We start from the raw sequence: 20,655 nt of genomic DNA on the forward strand, positions 1-20,655 counted from the left end.
GGGCGGGGACGCGCGCAGCGCCGCCGGCACGTGGCCAGTCGTGCGCGCGCGCGGCTGGACCAGTGCGCAAGCGTGCAAGGCGCTCAGTCCAGCCCACGCCCAGGCCGATTGACCATGAAAGGGAGCGCGCTCCCACGTCTACACGCGCATGCCTGAGAGCAGGGGGCTCCGCCCCTCGAACCGCCCCGCCAAACCGGTTCCAGCTGGAACGGGGCGCATGCTCCGTACACGAGGCGGGGGGCCGGGAGAGTTCGGAGTAATTCACGGACGCAACACCGGGGCGTAAAGGGCGGGGAAATGAGGGTTAGAGAAAGTAGCGTGCAGTCTTCGTCTCACCCTGCATAGTCAACAGTTCTCAAGTACTACCAAGTCTTATGTCCTAAATGTTTCTGGTTGTCCCCTCCTTTCCCGCTTTGCTCTCCTCAACCGGATTTCTATACACTTGGTTCGAATCCCTACTCAGCCTCACCAAGCCTTTGTGACCTTGGACGAGATGCTTATTCAGCCTCCTCCGTAAAGTAAAACAAGCACCGCACGATACCTTGCAGACAAAGTGCCTACCACCGAGCTGGGTTGGCAGTAGGGGCTACCCGAATCAATAAACCGCCTCTCCCTTTCTGTGCGGAACACCACTGCCCGCCCGCCCCACCCCCCCACCGTGCCTCATCGTTTCTCCCCCTTCTCCTTCCACCTCCTCACTCAGTCCTGGCTCTTGTCACTTCCTCTTAGGCCTCATCTCCAGGCCGCACCTACAGTGGCCCCTATGCCGTCCAAAAGACCAACTTCTCTGTTCCCTGACCTGCCTTGCTGGGTGACCTTGGGCAAGTCCTTTCCCTTCCTCTGTGAATCTGTTTTTCCCAACTGTAAAATGGAGAAAAAAATTTTAGGCATCCCATATGGTTGTTGTGAGCACTGAAAGATGACAGTGTTTCTAATACCATTGTCAGGATTTTTGCTTGCATAAAGGTATAACAACAAAAGCAACTGAGGAATTAAAAAAAAAAAAAACCCTCGAAAACAACGAGTAAGATGTGAAGAAATTGAAACTCTCATCCATCGCTGATGGGAATGCAAAATGGTATAACCACTGTGGAAAACAATTTGGTAGTTCCTCAAAAAGTTAAACATAAAACAATCAGATGACCCAGCAATCCCAATCGTAGGTATATACCCAAAATAATTGAAAGCAGGAAGGCAAACAGAAACTTGTACTGCAATGTTCATTGCAGCACTATTCACAATAGCCAAAAAGTGGAAAACCTAAGTATCCATCAACAGATGGATAAATAAAATGTGGTATATATATTCAATAGAATGTTACTCAGCCATAAGGAGAAACGAAATTCTGATACATGCTACAGTATGGATGAACCTTGAAAATATCATGCTGAGTGAAATAAGTCAGACACCAAAGGACAAATGTATGATTCTACTTATATGAAATAGGCAAATATCTAGAGACCAAAGTTAATTAGTGGTTATCAAGGGTGAGAGGAGGGGGAAAGGGAGAGTCATTGCTTAGAGGGCACTGAGATTCTGTTAATGGTGGTGGAATAATTTGGAAAAAGACAGTAGTGATGGTTGTACAATATGATGAACGTGCTCAGTGTCACTGAATTGTACACGTAAAAATTCTTGAATTAGCAAATGTTTTGTTATATATATTTTTATCACAATAAAAAAAATTGAGGCTTATTCAGCCATTTTCATGCTAAGCGCTATGCTAAAGCACTTTGAAAGTAGTAGTTCACTTCATCCTACTCACAGTCGCTATGATACACCTGTACTATTCACTTAAGTTTATCTTTAAATTGATTTACTTAGGGGAAAAAAAAAGTAAATACACTCATACGGCCTTGACAACCCAAGGCAGCACAGATTGAGACCTCATTACCCCACCCCCAGTCCTCAAACTCCATACACTCACTCTGTGATCTTGGATAAGTACCTTTTCCTCTCCATCTCACCATCCCCTGGAGAGACAAACTGGACCAGGGCAGGGTTTCTCAAAGTGCGGCCTTGGTTGACCCTTGCATCAGGGCACTGGTTGAAATTCCTGGGCCTGAACCCAGGCAGGCTCAGAGTTTGCATTTTACCAAGTCTGAGACTCACTGAGCTAGGGGGTTTCAGTTGTTCCTGCTGATGATAATGTTTTAGGGTCCCAGTAGATATTTATGGAGCACCTACTGTGTACAGGCAAGGGCTAGGTCTGGCTGGAATCCCTGCAAAGTTGAGTTGGCTCTACCCCAGCCTGGGGTGGGGAATAGCCAGGACCCAGAGCCTTCTCATCCAAATCCCCAGCCTGGCCCCAAGGCTTCCCTTCCTAGGGGGTATAGGAGCTCCTAAGTCTTTCTGGTGGACAGAGCTGGCAGTTAGGGGCGTGGACTCTACCTGACCTGGCTGCAAAACAATCCCTTCCCATCACCCCTTGACTGCTCGACTTCCCTCACACCCTACATCCATACAAGGAATCCTGTCGACTCTACTTTCAGAACCCATCCAGGATCCGGCTAGTTGTCACGACCTCCCTCGCTGCCACTCTGTGTAAGCCATCACTGGCTCTCCCCTGCATTACTGCATCACCCTCCTATCTGGCCTCCTCAAGGAAAGCTCCACACAGCAGCCCCAGTGTTTCTTTTAAAATGTAAATCAGGTTATGTCACTCCTCCGCTCCAAATGCCCCAATGGTTCCCCATCCTGCTCAGAACAAAAGCTGAAGTCCTTTCCATGGTCTGTGGTCACCCTCTGTGTGCTCTGCCCTGCTCCCTCTGACCTCATCTCTCACCACACTCTCTTCTAGCTCACTCAGCCCCAGCCATACTGGCCCCTGGGCTCCTCCTCCTACACACCAGGCACCCTTCTGCCTCAGGGCCCTTGTACCAGCTATTCCCCCAGCCTGGAGTACTTCCCCCAGGGCAGCTCATTCCTTCACTTCCATCAAGTCTTTGCTCGATGAGTATGACCATACCTACCCTGTTTACTGGAAACCCTGGTGGCGCAGTGGTTACGAGCTACAGCTACTAACCAAAAGGTCAGCAGTTCGAATGCGCTAGACGCTCCTTGCAAACTCCATGGGGCAGTTCTACGGTGACCTATAGGGTTGCTACAAGTCAGAATCGACTCGACAGCAACAGGTTGCAATGGGTACCCTGTTGATGGAGCCCTGGTGGCACAGTGGTTAAGAGATCAGCTACTAACCATAAAAGCTGGCAGTTTGAATCCACCAGCCACTCCTTGGAAACCCTATGGGGCAGTTTTACTCTGTTCTATAGGGTCGCTATGAGTTGGAATCAACTTGACAGCAACAGGTTTTGACCCTGTTGATACTGCAACACCCCTCCCCTCACCCTGCCAGCACTCCCAATAACCCTTATTATAGTATTTAACATTTTCCAATAAACCATATGATATTTATGTTATTTATGTTTATTTTGCATGCCTCCCCCCCCTCCACCCCCAGTAGAATGTCCACTCCATGAAGGCAGGGGTTTTAGCTGTTTTGTTCACTGATGTTTCCCTGGTATCTGGAGCACAGCCAGGCACATAGCAGGAGATCTATTGAGTAAAGGGCTGCCTGACTGCAAGGCTCATTTCCTTAACCACTGCACTGCGTAGAGGGCCTCCACTGTTCTATTTAAGCACCTTAGTCTCCCTCCTTTGGGGTGAGTTCTCTACCCCGAGGGCATAAGGGCATCCCAGAGTCTCAATCCTGGTATTTGAGGCCTGCCCACTAGTCCTTAAGTCCCCATCACTATTTCTCCAAGAAGGCTCAGCAGGTCTGCCTAAAAATGGGACTCAGGAGAGTGATGATTCTTGCACTGAGTACACAGCTGATGCTCAATAAACCAGGGATGTCCTGGTCCAAGGGCTTGGTGGAGCCCAGGGAGAAAGCCTGCCTTCTATCCAGTGCACACTGTGGGGAGCTACCCATTCCAGCAGTAGGGAATTTTGGCTCCTCATCACCCACTCTGAGAAGGCTTCCTGGGTCCTTCTACTCCTCTCCAACCCCAATAGCCCCTGCCCAGGCCTCCCTGTCCCTTGCCTGGACCCAGCCTCTGAGTGGCCTCCCTGCCTCCAAACCATTTTGCCATGTTGCCAAATGATTCCCCCTCAAACTCTGTGACCATACAGTACCTCCTTTCCAGGACCTCAGATGGCTCCCACACACACAGAAGAATGTAACTCAAGGCTTTCGAGTCAGGCAGATGCACCACCTGGGAAATTCAGTTCGTTGACCTTGACCAAGTCATTTACCTTTGCTAGGCTATAGTTTTTGTGTGTAAAATGTCTAAACGTGTTTGTGCATATGTGTGAATGTCGGGAAGAACTGGACTGAATCAGGAATGGCAGATGTGTGTACCTATCCTCACAACGGCAGACATCACTAATCAATGGAGGCACACTTCTCTGCTTAACTCATCTCAGTCCTGAGGGCCAGCGATCAGAGAGGATACATGAGTTGAAATCTATCTGCAATCTCTGGACAAGATGCTCTTTGAGGCTCTGGGGATTGGATGGGCTGAGCTGAAGGTGGTGCTAGGGGAAGAGGTTGACTGGAGGGTTGACTGCTTTCTGGGATTCTGTCAGCCTCCCCTCCCATGTCTATTGGTGGGGGTGTGGAACAGAGAAGAAACCAGGAGAGCTCTAGGGGTGGGGCAAGAAGTCAAGGAAGGGAGGGGCAGAGAATTGTATGGGTCTTGGATTGTCACAGATTAGAGGTGCTCAGGGGTCCCCAGACCTAAGCCCTCACAACACAGATGGAGATTCTGAGGCCCAGAGAAGGGCAGGGACCCACCCAGAGTCTCAGCAAAGCTGAAACTAGAACTCAGAGCCTCTGAGCAAGGAGCAAGGGTGTTTCCCAGGCCTAGAATCTACCCCAGCTAAGCCCAGAGCCTCAAGCTGCCCAGAAGTGACCCCAAGTGTGGGTATCTCTGTGTGTGTGTGTGTGTGTTTCAGCGGGTGCACATGCATGCACAGGTATAGAGAATGCCGGTGACAGGAGTTGGAGTGCCACCGAGCAGCCCACCACTACCACCATCACAGTGCTTGCTGAGCCCCGTGGGTGATGTCACAGCCTCCCTTGTGATTCAGAGACAGTGGGAGAGACATGGAGGGGGGGTGGAGGGGAGGGCCAGAAACTGAGAGGGAACAAAGGGAGAGCATGGGGGAGAGGAACAGAAGACTGAGGGAGACAGACAGAAGGGCAAGATGCAAGGGGAGAGAGACAGGGAGGAAGAGGAGGGGAAGATGGAAGAAAGGGATGGATAAAAGGACAGAGGACTGAATGGGAGATGGGCAGAGGAAGAGAGAGGAGAGAGTGGGAGGAAGGCTTCTTCCTCTTTTTCTCAGAGGCGTAGAGAGAGGAGATGCAGGATGGGGGCAGAAGAAGAGGTGAGGGTACCCCTGAGGCCCCTCCCGGGGGCCCCTCCTGGGTAGGTCCTTTGACTGGGGAGAGGCGTGTACATGCAGCCAAGTTGCTGCTTCCCCCATCCTCCCAAATGGAGCTGCCCCCTGCCTGCCAGTCACCTGCCAGAGCTATTTCTGGAATGTGGAATCTGGGTCAGAAAGGAGGAGGGGAAGAGGGGGTGGCAGCAGCAGCGCTGGCAGCAGGGAAGCTGGCCAGCTCTGTGTGGGTGGGTGGGCAGTTGCATGCTCTGCCCACAGTCACTCTGAGTGGCCTAGCCCCTGCCAGGCTCTCACTGCCTCAGTACCGCCCCTCACCCACGTCTACCCACCCGCCTGTATATAGCATGAGTATATATGTGCCCATGTGGGAGTGACAAAGGGCTTTCATACTCCTGAGCAACTTGGGGGCTCAGAACAGGCTAGGGGGACAGACCCTGAGGAGGCAGGGTAGCCTTCTGAGCAGGGGTGACCCTGCAGGGGGACAGTGGCTGAGGGAGGGTGTGCCTGTGTGTGTGTGTCTGTGTGGAGGGAGGTGACTATAGGCAGGACTGCCATGTATAGCTGTACACATTTTATACTGATTAAGGATGCCACGTATAAGGGGGTGGTGCTGTTCACAATACAGACATAACTGAATTATATAATTATTGCAACAAATTTCTGGCAGATGGCAGTAAAGGGCCTTGTTCTAATAAAAGCTGTGTAATACGACAATTTTTAACAGATGGCAGTTAAGTGTCTTCAGGAGGGGCGCCCTTTCCTAACTCAGCACAAACGTGCCGTATGGACCAGCGGCAGCTCTGGGCGCAGGCTCGAAGATCTGTGGCTTTGATTTTCATTGTGAGGTAGGTGAGTTTACTCACTGAGCACTAGGATCAAAGGTTTGAGGAGAAAGGAGCAAGTCTGTAGTGGTCCCTGTGGCCATGTGAAGGGAGGGCTGACCAGGGTAACACGGGAGGCGCCCTGAGGGCCCAGGTGAGAATTGTTTTGGTGGCTCCAATCTGCTGAAGACGTGATTTGCTCACAGGTGTGGAGGTGGCATGAGCCTTGAAGGAGACATACATGTATGTGTGTGTGTGTGTGCAGGTATATTAGCTGTATATGTAACATGAGAATACCAGTATGCATGTGTTTTTACATCTGTTTTCCTATCATATGTAGGCCTAAGGGTATAAAAATTTATATCTGTAAGTAGATACAAGGAGTCCCAGTGGTGCAATGGTCAAGCACTCGGCTGCTAACTGAAAGGTTGGCAATTTGAATCCATCAGCTGCTCCTCAGGAGAAAAGACATGGTGATCTGCTTCCATAAATATTATAGCCTAGGAAACCCTTTGGGGCAGTTCTGCTTTGTGCTGTAGGGTCGCTATGAGTTGGAATCAACTCGAGGGCACACGACAACAACATAAGTAGGTACATAAGCTGTTGACTGGGTATGTGTCATCAGGAGTGTAGCTGCAGTACCCAGTATTAACACTCTAAAACTAATAAGGTGCCATGTAGTAGATCCTCTCGGCTGGTCAGAGGGGCTTCCAGAAAACTTAAGGGCATGGTCTCACAGATGTGCCCAACATAGTCATAATTAAGTCTAGGGCAAGAAGATCAGAGTGGATTTAAAAGGCAATACTGAAAATTTTCTCTTGCTCTGCCCCCTGCAAAGACCAGTTCATTCAGTCAATAAACTGTTTACCTGTGTATAGAATATCTACGGATTCAAGTACATTTATTTACATCAAACGCTAACTGAGCTCTTAAAACAGTTGTTTTTCTTCCTACAACAATCTGACCCCAACTGCCTTTATGGCTTTGGCTGTAAGGAAGCTCGGGGTCAAGTCTGAGAACCAGTAGTAACATCTACCACTTGTTAAGCTCCTACCAGGTACCAGGTTCTTGCGAAACCCTCCCAATGCACAATCTTACTTCATCTCCCCAAGAAGTCTCTGGGCTCCAGCTCATACCCTCAATTTACAGATGGAAAAACAGGCGTAGGAGGAGAGTTAGCTAGTGAGAGTAAGCCCAAAACCCTCTCTACTAAACCAGAAACCACAACGTTTTTCCTTGGCCTTGATTTTCTGTTCATTATTTCATTCAGTGACTTAGGGTCCATTTTCTTCTCTGATCAGGCATCAGTTATCCTCAGGGGATTTAGAACAAGAATCAGAAAAGATAAGTTATCTCTCCTTACGGATATGAGAGAAACCTGCTCAGTGCGGATGCTGTCCTCTCCCTGCAGGCTCTGCCCCTCCTTATAGGCGTGCCTACCCGACCTATCCAAACAGGCAGGTAGGGGCTTCAATAAGCCCTGCCCACCAGCAGGTGGCTCCTCTAAGCCAGGGGGCTGGACCAGCTCAGGGGACTCAGGGGCAATCAAGTATCCCGTAAGTTCCAGCACTCTCCAAACCCCTACACCATGGGTGGCATCTGTCTCTGTGATGCCCGTTTGAGCTCCAGTTTGTCAGTTGGTCTGCAGTTAACCTCTGAGGCCTCCAGCCATCCCTCCAGTACTGGGCAGCCCACCGTGACTCCTCCCCAGCATTCCTTAAGGGCTGGCCCAGCAGGGATGGTCCCTTGGATGCCCTCAAAGAAACCCTCTCCCCCTCATCGTGGGACTCACTTGGAAGCGTGCGGCTGTTGCTGAGGCTGCTGGTGCTGGGTGGTGGGGAGAGGGACTGCAGGGAGACACTGTCCTCCTCCTGCGAGCAGCCCGCCTGGATGGCCCGCAGGTAGCTGTGGCTGCGGGAGCGGAAGTAGCTGGGCAGTGGCAAGTCAAGCACCTCTGCCGCTGCTGACTCTGCTTCGCTGCAGGCCGACTCACAGGCTGCCTCGTACTGGTCGCTCAGATCTGCCTCCCGTACCTGTCCCGGCAAAGGCAGGCGTCAGGGTTCAGCGCTGCTCATCCCTGGGGTAGGGGCGCCTAGTGGTCAGCTCAGCTGCAGGGCTGGAGAGTCTGTGAGGCCTCACTTCCCACCTCTCCCATCTCACTCAAGATATGGGATGGGCAGATAGAGCCCTTAAGAAATACACAACCTTTGCTGTGGGATCTTGGGCAAGTCATCGCACCTCTCTGGGCCTCAATTTTCCATCTCTAAAATGGGGGAGGAAGTTGGAATATCATAGGATGTTAACTAGATTATATCTTGTGCATCCACACGGTCAGTTGATAGTAGATTTTGAGGTCACATCTGAGTTAGCAGGAAAGAAGGATGTAATCAATTAGTGATATTGGAATGGGGGGTAGAGTAGGTGAGCTGGCTATTTACCATCCTATGGTCCAATTCCTTCATTTTACAGGCAAAGCAACAGAACAGTAGTGAGGGGAAGACTCTTGCCAGAGGCATGAATTGAGGAAGTGGCAGAATCAACACTCCAAATGCATACCTGAGGATGATTAATCTAGCCCTGGTGTGCAGGATATTGGATGGGGGTCTGGAATGGAGGCAGGAGGTTAGAGATGAAGCTGATGTAATAGTCTGGTGAGAGAAGGTGAGACTGGAATGAGGATGATAGCAGTGACGATTGATTAGTGATGTTTGCCACGGGCAGTGGTGACATGTATGCTGTTTGCCACTTGCATATAGTTCAGCCTTGTCTAGATGGTTTCTAACTGTGCCTCCTGAGATGACCATGTAGAATCCTGCAAATCTACAGCTCTGCTTCTCTGTTTTACCCCCTCACAATACACACTCTTCAAGAGTTCTGGGAGGGTCTGTCTGATCCATGCCTCAGGCTATGTTGGTAACCGAGGACCACAGAGTATAACCTAGGGAGTCAGCTGGCCAAAGATAGGCACCGGGTGAAGGTCCTGGGGAAGGCCTGGGCTAGACTGAGGGTTATGTGGGGCAAAAGATGGAGCTGGGCCTGGGGGCTAGCTCTGCCCCTGACCTGGCTGTGTGACCTCAGGCCATCACTGTCCTCTCTGGGTCAGTTTTTCCTCATCTAATTTAAACGGAATGCCTATGTACTTGTCTGAGACGGCATCAGGTAAAATGACAAGATGAACTGTTACCCACTTTGGAGGGTATGCTTGCAAAGGTCTAAATCTGTGCTGCCCAATATAGTAGCCACTAGCCACATGTGACAAATTTAAACCTAAATAGCCACATGTGGCTAGTGGCTACTATAGTCACACTAGGAGCCCTGGTGGCACAGCGGTTAAGTGCTCGGCTGCTAACCAAAAAGGTTTGCGGTTTGAACCCAACAGTCACTCTGCCGGCAGAAAGATGTGGCAGTCTGCTTCTGTAAAGATTTACAGCCTTGGAAGCCCTATGGGGCAGTTTTACTCTGTCCTACGGGGTCGCTATGAGTTGGAATCGACTCGACGGCAACAGGTCTGGTTTTGGTGTAGTCACGCCAGCCTATTTCACTTGTTCAACAGCCACATATGACTAGTGGCTACCTAACTGGGCAACACGGATTATAGAACAGTTCCAGCATTTCAGAAAGTTTTACTGGACAGCGCTGATACGTTAAAATACAGCCCGTGTGGCACAGTCAAAATTCACGGGGGTGGGTACTAAAGTGAGAAGTGTTTACCCTCTCGCTGTGACCTGAAGCACACTGAGAGGCTCTTGTGACTGCCAAGGGCAACGAGGTCTTGCTTCGGGACTGCGAGTAACAGCACAGCTCCCAAACCAGACTGCCAGGGCTTGAACCCTGGCTCCATCCCTTCCTCACTATATGAACTTGGGCAAGTCACTTAACCTCTCTGTGTCTCAGTTTCCCAACCTATAAAATGGGGCTAATTATTGTCCTAATTTCATAGGGTTGTTGTCAAGATAAAATGATGCATATCATGTGCTTAGAACAGAGTCTGGGAGAGGAAGTGCCTGGGAAGCTGTACCGATTATTACGGGCAATTCCATGGAGTGAACATGAGGATTCGTAAATGCTGGTTAAGATGCTCCCAAGCTGGCCAGCGCTGCTGGTGTGTGTATCACTGAGGACCTGCTATGTAGGGGGCACTGCCCTGGGGCTTTGTATGTTAACACATGACATCCTCACCACAGGCTTGTTGAAGTGGGTATTGTTCTGCCGTTAGAGGAGACTCAGAGTAGAAGAGAACAAGCCTTGCTACCTGGCCCACTGTGGGCTCCCCAAGGACCTTCTGGAATAACGTGTTCAAGAAGAACTATGACATGGGGGAGGGAGTGCAGAAGGTATCTGTGGTTGGGATCAGGAGATGTGGGTCCAGTTTTGCTCCTGAAGCCCACTCTGGCTACAGTGATGGGTTGAGCTCAGAGCACCTTTCCTACCCCACTTTCTTGGGGTTGGAGCCTGGGAGGGAGGGGTCCACTTCCAGGGCCAGGACAGGTGTGCCTGGAAGGGGGCATCCTTAGGACACCCAGACACTGCCAGGACTGGCACCAACTCCATCCACTTTTGTAAAATACTCTCCCCATTCATTTCAATACCCCAACATCCTTAAAGGCCGTGCTGTAGCCCTAGAAAGGAGAAAAGTCAGAGGACTTGGGGTCTAGGGTCTGGAGGCCACCAGCAGCAGACCCCAGTCCCTAGCCCATCCATATAAAAACCTCCCCAGGCCTGATCCAACTTTGGGGATGGAGTCAGAAGACTTTCAGGGAATGTCTTCCATTAACCTAAGGTTATTTCTTGCCGCATCCATAGAACCTAGCTCATTCTTTTCCATGTTTAAGAGGAAACTGAGGCGCAGAGGAGTAAAGTGATAAGGGCAGGGAGGGGAGCGTCAGGGGACCAATGTGGACCTAAACTCCATCCTCACTGGCAGTGGCTTTCTTGGTGGTGACTGTTTGTACTTGCCCAGGTTGGGGGCTAGGACCATTCAGATGCCGAGCCTAAGACCCGGCCCTAGACTCTGGGGTTGGGGTATGAGAGAATGGCAAACATACTGACCTGCTGCTCATGGCCAAACAACTGGGGGATCAGGGAGGCCTGTCCAAAAATCTGCAGGAAAGAGATGGGGGAGGGTTATGGGGGAACCAGGGTTGGGGGCTAGAGTCGGGTATTCAGGCTTAGCTACAAGAACACTTGGAACCAGCTTGTCTAACCTCCTCCCCAGACTGGGTGAGGCCCAGATGCTAGGATGTCTTACTTTGCTTCCTCCTGGGATGGGAGGCTCACTCCTCCTAGGGCTGGGCATGGCTGAGGACTTACATGCTGCTGTTTATGAGTCCTTCTCTTGGCCTGGCCCCTGGGGCCACGGTCAGGATCTACTGATCAGGGATGGTGCTCAGAGCCATCTCTTCCCCAGGCAGGGCCTCAGCAGTCTAGTACCTGATGGGACAGGAGTTCCTTCTGGTAGGAATCCAGGTCTCAGAGACACAGCCCAAGCTGGGACATCTCCAACTTTGGGGCAAAATAGGCAGCTTGGGTCAGCTCAAGCTCCTGAGCATGGGGGCTGGGGGTGGGGGGCCAGAGAACCCGAGGCTAGGAGACAGCTGGGGCTGGTCAGAGGATGGTGGGAGAGAGCTGCTGTGGTCCCCAGCCTGGCTGATTCCACAAGCCTTGTGTTGTCGAAGGGTAAAACTGTTCCAGTTGCCAGGGCCAGGCAGGGGATGGAGATAGGGCGTGCGTGAAAGACAGACACAGAGAGAAACATGGAGATGGACACACCTTGGAGAGACTCAGAGAAAAACGTGAATTAGGGGCGACAGAACACAGAGAGAAAAACGGAGACGGACAAAGAGACAGGAAGACTGAGACATGAGAGAACCTGGTAGGCAGGGAGAGACAGAGAAGGATGCTGTCCAATCAGCAAACACCTGCTGGCCCCCTGCCCTGGGCCAGACATGTGCCAGATGCTGGGGACACCTCCGGGAACAGGACAGCAAGGTCCCCACCCTCTTAAGAGGGAGACAGTCATTAAGTAAATAAGCAAACAGATATAATTTCAGACAGCAATAAGTGCGGACAAGAAAATAAAACAGACAAAGGCCAGGGAAGGCCTCTCTGAGGATGTGACATTTGATTCTTGCCAAGACTTGAGAGAAGAGTGCTCCTGCTAGAGGGAACAGCAAATGCAACAACCCTGAGGCAGGAATAAGGTGGTGCATTGGTGCGTGAGGGGCAGAAAGGAGGACAGAGTGGCTGGAGTTAAATGAGTGGTAGGGCTTGTAAGAGATCAGGTTCAAGAGGGAGGCAGGGCCTGGACCTTGCAGTCCTCATGGGTCCAAGTAAGGACTCTGGCTTTCACTCGGGGTGAGAGGGGAGCCATGGGAGGGTTTGGAGCAGCGGCATGGCGTGAACTGACTTACGTCTTTTACAAGTTCTCTCTGGCGGCCGGGAACAGATTGGAGCTGGCGGGCATGGAGGCCAGGCATCCGTTCAGGTGAGACTTGGTGGGGCCTGGATGAGGGTGGCAGCGGCAGAGGGTCCTGTGGGCTGGGGCCCTCTACCCTTCCCCACGTCTGAGGTCAGTCTCCTGGGAGTCTGGGAATGATAGTGCTGGGGCTGGGGCGCTGGGGAGGGCTTGGCCAGGCCAGGAACAATTGAGCGGTGAGGAGGTGGGCCCCAATGCCTTCCTGTGGGGCCTGAGGCCTGTTCCTGCCCAGAGAAGTGCTGGTCTGCACCTGGATGCCCCACTGCCTCATTGTGCTTCTACATGCAGGTGTCTGCCAGCTCCAGGCCTCAGTCTCCTCATCCATACCATGGGGGCAGGGTGGAATAACCAGTAAGTAAGGTACGCACAGACTTCCTTGTGTTTACTTACTAATCTTTAGTGAACAATTTCACTTTGACATGGTGAAATTATTCACTACAGATTAGTTAAGTATGCACAAGTAAGCCCATATGTACCTTGCTTATTGGGTAATTCAGGCCTGCATTGGGGAAACCCTTGAGCCTTGGCTGGTCTTCCCTTTAAAAACCCTGAAGTACTGTGCACACGGCAGTCTGGGGTATGACAGTCCCAGATCCCTGCCCAGCTTCTCCTCCTCCTAGGTGCGTGACCGCATCTCTCTGAGCCTCAGTTTCCTGTCTGTGAAATGTGGATATGGATAATAAGGCCTCCTGGGGGTGACTGTGGTGAGGGTTCAAGGAGCCGAGGGTTGCGACGGTACCTTGTAAGTTAAAAGTGCAGCACAGACTGCTTATTGCTTTAGTGGCAGAGTTGGCTGGCCCCTGCAAGTCTAGCTTTTCACTGAATAGGTGGGACACGGAGGTCCAGAGTGGAAAAGCAACCTGCCCAAGGTTACACAGCAGATGATAATAACAACCATACCGATAGCTACCCTTTGCTGAGCACATTATTTATCTCATTTAGTCCTCGTGCCAAGCAGGACTTTGAACAAGTTCCCAGGAACTTATACAAAAGAATCACCTGGGGATCTTGTTTAAAATGTAGATTCCAATTCAGTATATCTGGGGTGGAAATGTAAATTGTCAGCAGGGAACTTGTTAGAAACGCAAATCCTCAGCAGGAGTTGGAACGGGAATGAACCGGTTCAAAGCCCTGCAACAACACTTTGAACTAGGAATAATCACCCTCCTATGGTTAATTAGGAAACCGAGGCTCAGGGAGGAGAGGTGACTTGTCCTGGGTCATACTGTCAGAGGCAAGGCTGGGACTTCAACCCAGGTCTCCAGTTCCCTGTCCTCATGGCTCAGAACCCAAGGAGAGGCGGTAAGGCCCTGGGGCCTCTGGCCCCAGCCTGGTTGACAGCAGTGGTGTGGCCTCTCCCTCAGGACCCTCGGCTCAAGAGGCCATGCTGTCAGGCCCTGTGACTGTGCTCTCCTGCCACAGGGATGGCAGGTGGAGCAGAACGACACACACAGGCAGACTCAGGAACAAACACCAAATGGAAGCACAGTGCAGACATGTGGGGACCACTCAATAGGGCCTGGACATCTGTCGCTTTCCTGGGTGGGAGTCAACGAGCTGAGGGCCAGAGGCTGGGACCCTCCCAAGCCCACTGACCTTCTGGCTTGCTCGCCACCCTCACCTGGCTGATGCAGCTGGAGTCATTGAGGCTGTCGCTGATGGGGTTGTAGTCTTCCTCCCAGCTTGGACACTTGGAGGGCAGAAGCATGTCCACTGAATCCAGGTGGTCCAGGCTCCTGGTGGGGGTGGGGAGCAGATGGGGCTCAGCCCACCCATTGTCCAGCCTGGGAAACTGAGGCCCAGAGGGGGAAAGGCTGGCCAAGGTCATCCAGCAGCAGAGGGTAAAAGGGAAGTCACTGCCAGCTCAGACAGTGGTTGGCGGTGAAGAGCAAGGGGAGAGCGCCTAGCTTTAGGAGGCCTTGACTATACGGTGAATCTGGAGGGTAGAGGTGGCTCTCACCTGTCATGCCCATTGTAGCCACGAGATGGCAGCACCAGCTTGCATTTGACCATTCCAAGTCCAAACTCAGCTCAGCCCAACTTCAAATTCCCCTGCCTTCTTCCCTGCCCATCTGGGACAATCCCAGAGGCCGGATACCTTGGCTTCAGGCTAGGGCTGTCCAAAGGGCCTCAGTTTTGCCACAATGTCCACGAAGACTCCACCAGGTCCCTGGAGACTCATCCCTTCTCCCCATGCCCTGCCTCCTCCATCTTTCTCACACCTGCCTGACGCTGGGCCTCCTCCAAGCCCTGCTCTAGGGATAAAGCCCAAGGTCTCAGACATGAAAAGATTGCATTGGAATCCAGCTTCCTTGTTGGGTGACCTCGCAAGTCACCACCCCTTGCTAAGCCTGTTTCCTCACCTGTACAATGGGGATGACACTGCCTGCCTGTTGTGGCTGTGGTGAGGATTTAGTGATGCTGATCATGGGGCATCAGGGCAGCGTGCAGTAAATGCTAATAGATAGTGGCCATTACTAGTATTGCTATTACTATTATTATTACTGATTTTGGGTTATTCAAGGCCTGTGCCCTGGTCCTGTCCACCTCTCCCACCTTAATGCCCTCTGGTCATTCACAGAATCCTAGGATCTCAGGACTAGAAGCGGTCTTAGAGATCATCCAGCTCAGCCCCCTCACTTAAAGTAGGGATACTGAGGCTCAGAGAGGGGCAGACCCAGGTTTGGCCAGTAGTGTCCCACCCATTCCCCTGCCTTCTGAACCAGCCACCTGGACTTTTGCTCTGAGTACACTGCCCCGCCCTGCTCCGTGCTACTGCTCGGAGGTAGCTGAATAAGTAGGTATAAGCTTGTTCCCACCAACTCTTCCAAGTCTTAAAGCAACAAGGTGGGGCAGAATCATGGACTTCCAGGAATGGTAAGGGGGCAGGTGAAGGCTGTCTCTCTCTCTCTTTGACTTCTGCATATACCCCCTGCCCCTAATCTTGGAGCTTAGCATGGGGATCAATTACAGAGGCTCTTGGGCAGTGTTGGTAAGTGTGATGGGCTCACTAAGGGCAGGCTTCTCTGAACCTGAAGAGGATCCCGCGGGGCAGCGCTTCTGTGGAAATGGAACTCACCTGGTCATGAGTGGGCAGGGTTTACCTGGGGCAGTCACCAAGAGAGTCTCTTTATAGGCAGGGCTTACCAAAGGACGGAGTTTACCTGTGGTCAGGACTTAACTGTGGGTAGGGTCATGGGGTGGTTCCCCAAAGGGCAAGGCTCTCCGGGGTCAACTCATCAAGGTGGAGGGGCCAACCTAAGGACTGGGCTAAGCTGAGGACTGGTTCACTAGAGGGCCTGATCTGAGGCTGGAGAGCAGGAATCATCTATAGGGCAGGGCTGGGGGCAGGGGCTCACCGCAGGCGAGGCTCCCAGGGGCGGGACCTGTGAGGGACTCACCTAAGGGGCAAGTTTTGTCTGTGAGCGGCGCTTGCACAGCGGACAGAGCTCACGTGTGGGCGGAGCTCACCTGAAGGGGCGGGGCTCCAAGAGCCAGGGTTAGTCCGCGGGCAGGGTTCCTACAGGGGCGGGGCTCACTTTAAAGGAGGGGTCCCCTTAAGGGGCAGGACTCACAGTGGGCAGGACTCACCCCAGAGGTGGGGCTCCCAGGAGGCAAGACTCAACAGTGCCCTAAGATCTCCCGGGGCGGGACTTAGACAAAGAAAAGACTTTCCCAGGGGCGGGGCTCCCGGGGGCAGGGCCTGCCTGTGGGCGGGATCTAGGGGCGGGGCTGCGCGCTCACCTGCGGGGGTTGCTCTGCTCTCCCAGCGACTGCTGCGTGGCTCTAAGGTAGCTCTGGCGCCGCGCCGCAGTCTTGGGTGAGGGCTTGGGACTGCCGCCGGACTCGTCACTGTCCTCGTCGCCCATGGCCTTGATGTAGCTGCCGCTGCGCATGCGCCGGCACGGGATAGGTCCCTCGGCCGCGGCGTCCGCCTCGCGCGGGGACAGCAGCGCGGTGCTCCACTCGCCGCCGCCGCCGGGCACCTGGGGATGGAGCGCAGGTCTCAGCCAGGGTGGCTGGGAAAGCAGCCCATACTCTCCAGTGCCCCGCCTGCCGCCTGGCCTCAGACCTCTCACCTGGAAAGGGAGCTGAGGGTTCTCTTCAGCTCCAGGCCCTGAAGCTCCCTCGCTCCCCACCTCGGAGAGTTTGGCTTCTATGCTGGGTTTATTGCCATCGAAACCACCCAACAGCAAAGCAGAGCCCTGGGCTGGGAAGGAGGATACCCCGCCCATATGAGAACACCAGGCCTGAGGGTAGGAGAGGTCTCCAGACCTGGAACTAGAGCCTGGCCCTAGGTTGGTGGTGGTGGTGTGCTCAGAAGATCCTGATACATCAGTATGGGGGCGGGTCCTCAGAGCCAATCAACATTCCTTATCTCACAGGTGGGGAAACTGGGGTACAGAAAAAAAGGGGCTTGCCTGGTCTCAAGCAGCCACGTGGTGAGGTAGAAAAGGGCTCAGTTTCCCCATCTGCACTTGGAACACGGACTCTGACAAGGCTGGTGAGGTCACAGCTGTAAGGGCAGCATGGACCCTAGTACCCCTGCATCTCCAGCATCCCCAGGAGTAATGGTGGCAGTGAGGAGACCTCCTCAGCCCTCCCCAGCCAAGCTCTGTCAGCTGCTCTGAGGCAAGCACAGTCTATACCCTCCTTCATTTGATCCTCTCATGTACACACAGTGGAGGTTCACCTCATGATGAAGTAATCACACACTTCAGCACTGTCACGAACTTCAGTCAGCGCAGAGCGAACGCATCTCATTGCGTTACGCACATCTCATCATGCACAGAGAGCCAGGATACCCTTCCCACACACCCCTCAGCAAGCGCTTGCAGCGTACCACATACCACCTCACCAAGGGCACACACTGGCAACCACTTCACCACGTACACACCCCTCAACATGTACACACAGCGCACTCAACTCACAGCCTCACCCTTCATCGCATTCACACTTCATGTGGACACACCCCTCTTTACATACACACCAGCAACCACTGCACATGGATACATCTTGACACGTCCCCACCTCACTGTGTCCTTGCCTCAACACAGAGTGTCCACCCCTGACTAGTGTACGCATTCATCGTGGACACCCAGGTACACAGGTTTCACAGTGTACACAGCACACGTTCTTCTCCACACACACAAATGCACACTCCCCTCATCACCACGCTCACACAGGCACCACACCCTTCTTGGAGCCCTTAGTGCTAGTGATTGGCTTCTGGCTGAGCTCCCACTTCAGAGATCTCCCTCAGCCCTCCTGTAAGCCCCTAATGACTCCCGAGCCAGAATTCTACTCCCAAACAACTGGCTAGTCTGCCTGCCTTACCCTCACCTGTCCCTTGGGAACATGGTCTTGTCCCTCCCTGCTTGAAACCTGTCCCTGTCCTTCCCCCAGCCCACCCCAATAACCCGAGCAGGCAGCACAAACCCCAGGGCCTGCAGGGCTGTCTGCTCATGGTGTTTGCAAGCATTTTCATATGACCAGAACAAATCACACCATTTTCAGAGGGAGCCAGGTCAGATACCACCTTCCCTGATGTTTTTCAGGAGGGGGACTGAGAGCTACAGAAGCCCTAAATATATAAAACACTGCCCAGACTTCAGTTTCCTCCTATTGAAGAAGAAATTGCCCTTTCCCCCACAGTCTCACTGTCTCTGGAATTTTATATAGAATGACCAGGACCCAGGGCTTTGTCAGATCTTAATGCTCACTGGGTTCAAAATGCAGCCTAATGTGGGTTCCCAAGACTGGCCAGGCCTGCTCACATACCCCCTGGAATGATGTGCTCACTACCTACAGAAGCAGCCCCCTCCATCATGAGGTGTCCTGAAGTCCACTTCCTGTAACTTCCACCCACAGCTGCTTGTTCTGCCCTTGAGAGCCCCTCAGAGATATGCAGCTAGGTGATCCCTCTCTGAGCCTTCTGCCACTCGAAAGTGCAAGCTGTGTGGCCTTGGTGCATAAGTGCCTCAACAGATGTTAGTATCTGAAAGGAGAAAGCTACCCCTCACGCTGGGCTAGGCCTCTGGGGGATCTCTATCTTACCCCATCACACTGACATGATTGTTCATGCATCTTTCTCCTCCCAGCATCCTGATAGCTAGGACTGTGTCTTCTTTATTTCTAGCTCTGTTCACTTAGTTGTCTATCTGTCCATCCAGCCCTCCCACCTCCCTCTTGCATTTCCTGAGTACCTCCTCCATGCCAGACAGTCCTGGGCCTTGGGTCCATATGGTTGCATTAAAGATGGTCCCTGTCCTCAAGGAGCCCCCAGTCTGGTGGAGGAGGCAGGCATGAGGCTAACAATTAGCATGTGATGCAATTGGCCCTATGATGGGGAGTAGGATGGCACAGCTTCTAGCTCTGTCTTCTAAAGGACAGGGACATGTTTCAGTTCCTACTGTGTCTCCTAGGACTGGGCTCAGAAGGGCCCTAATTGAAGTCTGCTGAGAACATGACCAGTGGAAGGAATTCCCTTATTAGCAAGTATCACAGTCACCCATTTCGAAGCCCAGTAAACAGAGGCCCAGAGTGAAGTGATTTCCCAAGTAAATCTGTGGTACAGCTGGGCCTCGATATGGTGTCTCCTCACTTACCCCTGATCCTGGCAGAAACCCACCTGCAGGTAATGGTAGGCTAGACCCTGGTGGCAGGACTTGGACTTTAGCAGGCTCTTATCCAAAGTGGCTGAGGTCTTCTGGCTGACCTCATGGGTGTGGCTGAGGGTCAGAGTGGACCAGGAGCCCCGCTTGACGTAGTTGGTGTCAGTACCCACCCCAAGGCTGGGGCAGGTGGCTGGGGGAGCAGGCGGGGGTGGTGGGGAGGTCAGCTCGGTGGTGTTGTTCTTGGTGGCTTTGAGCATGTGCCCGCTGATGGTGTTGTAGGCATGCATGAAGTAGCGCGGCTGGCTGCGCTCTGCCTGGCGGCCTAGGGTCATCAGCCCAGAGGCTGGACCACTGCTGCGGAAGGCGCCACCCTCGCCATCTAAGTTGTCGTCAGAGCTCCACCAGCCTGAGATGTTGGAGCGGCTGCGCCGTTTGGGCTCTCCAGCCTTGGCCCGCTCCTTGCTCTTGGCCCTCCGGCCCTTGCCGTCCTCCAGGCTACCTTTCTTGCCACCATTGCCACCAATCTTGCCCGCTGTGCCCTCCAGTGAGGGTGCTTTGGTGAAGAAGAGCCGCTGGACTGAGTGGACCAGGTGACGGATGCGGCCAGGGCTCTCGCCACGGGCCTTAGGCTCACCGCGGGGGAACTGGAGTGTGCTGAAGCCATCGCGGTGGATGGGCAGCTGCTTCTCAAACTGGTCCAGGAGGTTGGCAGGCAGCCGGTTGATCTTGGTGGCCTGGGCATGGCTGGGGAAGGGGCTCTCCTCTGGCACCTCGAAGTGGGAGTTGTAGTGGATGCGGGGGAAGGTGCTGCTGGGTGGTGGCAGCTGGTTGTTGAGTGGGAAGAGGCCATCCCCTGGCAGAGCGTTCTGCCCAGGGAAGCGACCCTCACGGGCGAAGGCCTCCGTGGGCGATAGCAGGTAAGGGTTTCGGTCAGGCCCTGCGAACAGGGGCTCATGTGGTGGGTCCAGGCTGTCGGAGAGGTGGCGGGGGCGGCTGTCACTGAGGCCTTTCATGATCCCGGCCCGCGGGGCAGGGGCTGTCGCCCTAGCAGGGCACCCAGGTCACCTCTCCCAGGTGGCAGCTATCCTGGGGAGAGAAGACAGAGAAGGGTCAGACAGTTGGCTGGACTGGGAGGTGACAGGTGCCTGTAAGGTCGGCCAGACCACCACAGATCTGAGCTGGGAGAAGCTCTGAGGTCAGTGGAGTCTCCAACTCGGCCTTCCCTGACACAGTGGGGCCCAGAACAAGGTACTAACGGAGGCCCACCTGCTATATGTGTAGATATTTAAAAATTCCAAATCAAGTGAAAAAACTGTCAAACAAAATATGTTCTACT

At 53.1% G+C, this 20,655-nt stretch overlaps 1 protein-coding gene across 3 annotated transcripts in view; it reads right to left on the reverse strand.

Annotated features, from left to right (window-relative positions):
* The window catches only part of DLGAP4 (DLG associated protein 4), a 90,991-nt gene extending 70,659 nt beyond the window's left edge, over positions 1 to 20,332 (reverse strand). For 2 of the 3 annotated variants that reach the window (XM_004370381.2, XM_004370379.2), the window contains exons 1-5: positions 19,334 to 20,332; positions 16,447 to 16,688; positions 14,324 to 14,438; positions 11,277 to 11,327; positions 8,020 to 8,260 (exon numbers count right to left, since the gene is read on the reverse strand). In XM_004370381.2, the coding sequence (XP_004370438.1) occupies positions 8,020 to 8,260; positions 11,277 to 11,327; positions 14,324 to 14,438; positions 16,447 to 16,688; positions 19,334 to 20,332 (1,648 nt within the window). The remainder of the gene's footprint in view (positions 1 to 8,019; positions 8,261 to 11,276; positions 11,328 to 14,323; positions 14,439 to 16,446; positions 16,689 to 19,333) is intronic. The other variant, XM_004370380.2, reaches the window with a different exon arrangement.
* Between the last annotated feature and the right edge of the window lie 323 nt (positions 20,333 to 20,655).

Source organism: Trichechus manatus, unplaced genomic scaffold (genome assembly GCF_000243295.1).
Source record: "Trichechus manatus latirostris isolate Lorelei unplaced genomic scaffold, TriManLat1.0 scaffold00008, whole genome shotgun sequence".
Taxonomy (NCBI): domain Eukaryota; kingdom Metazoa; phylum Chordata; class Mammalia; order Sirenia; family Trichechidae; genus Trichechus; species Trichechus manatus.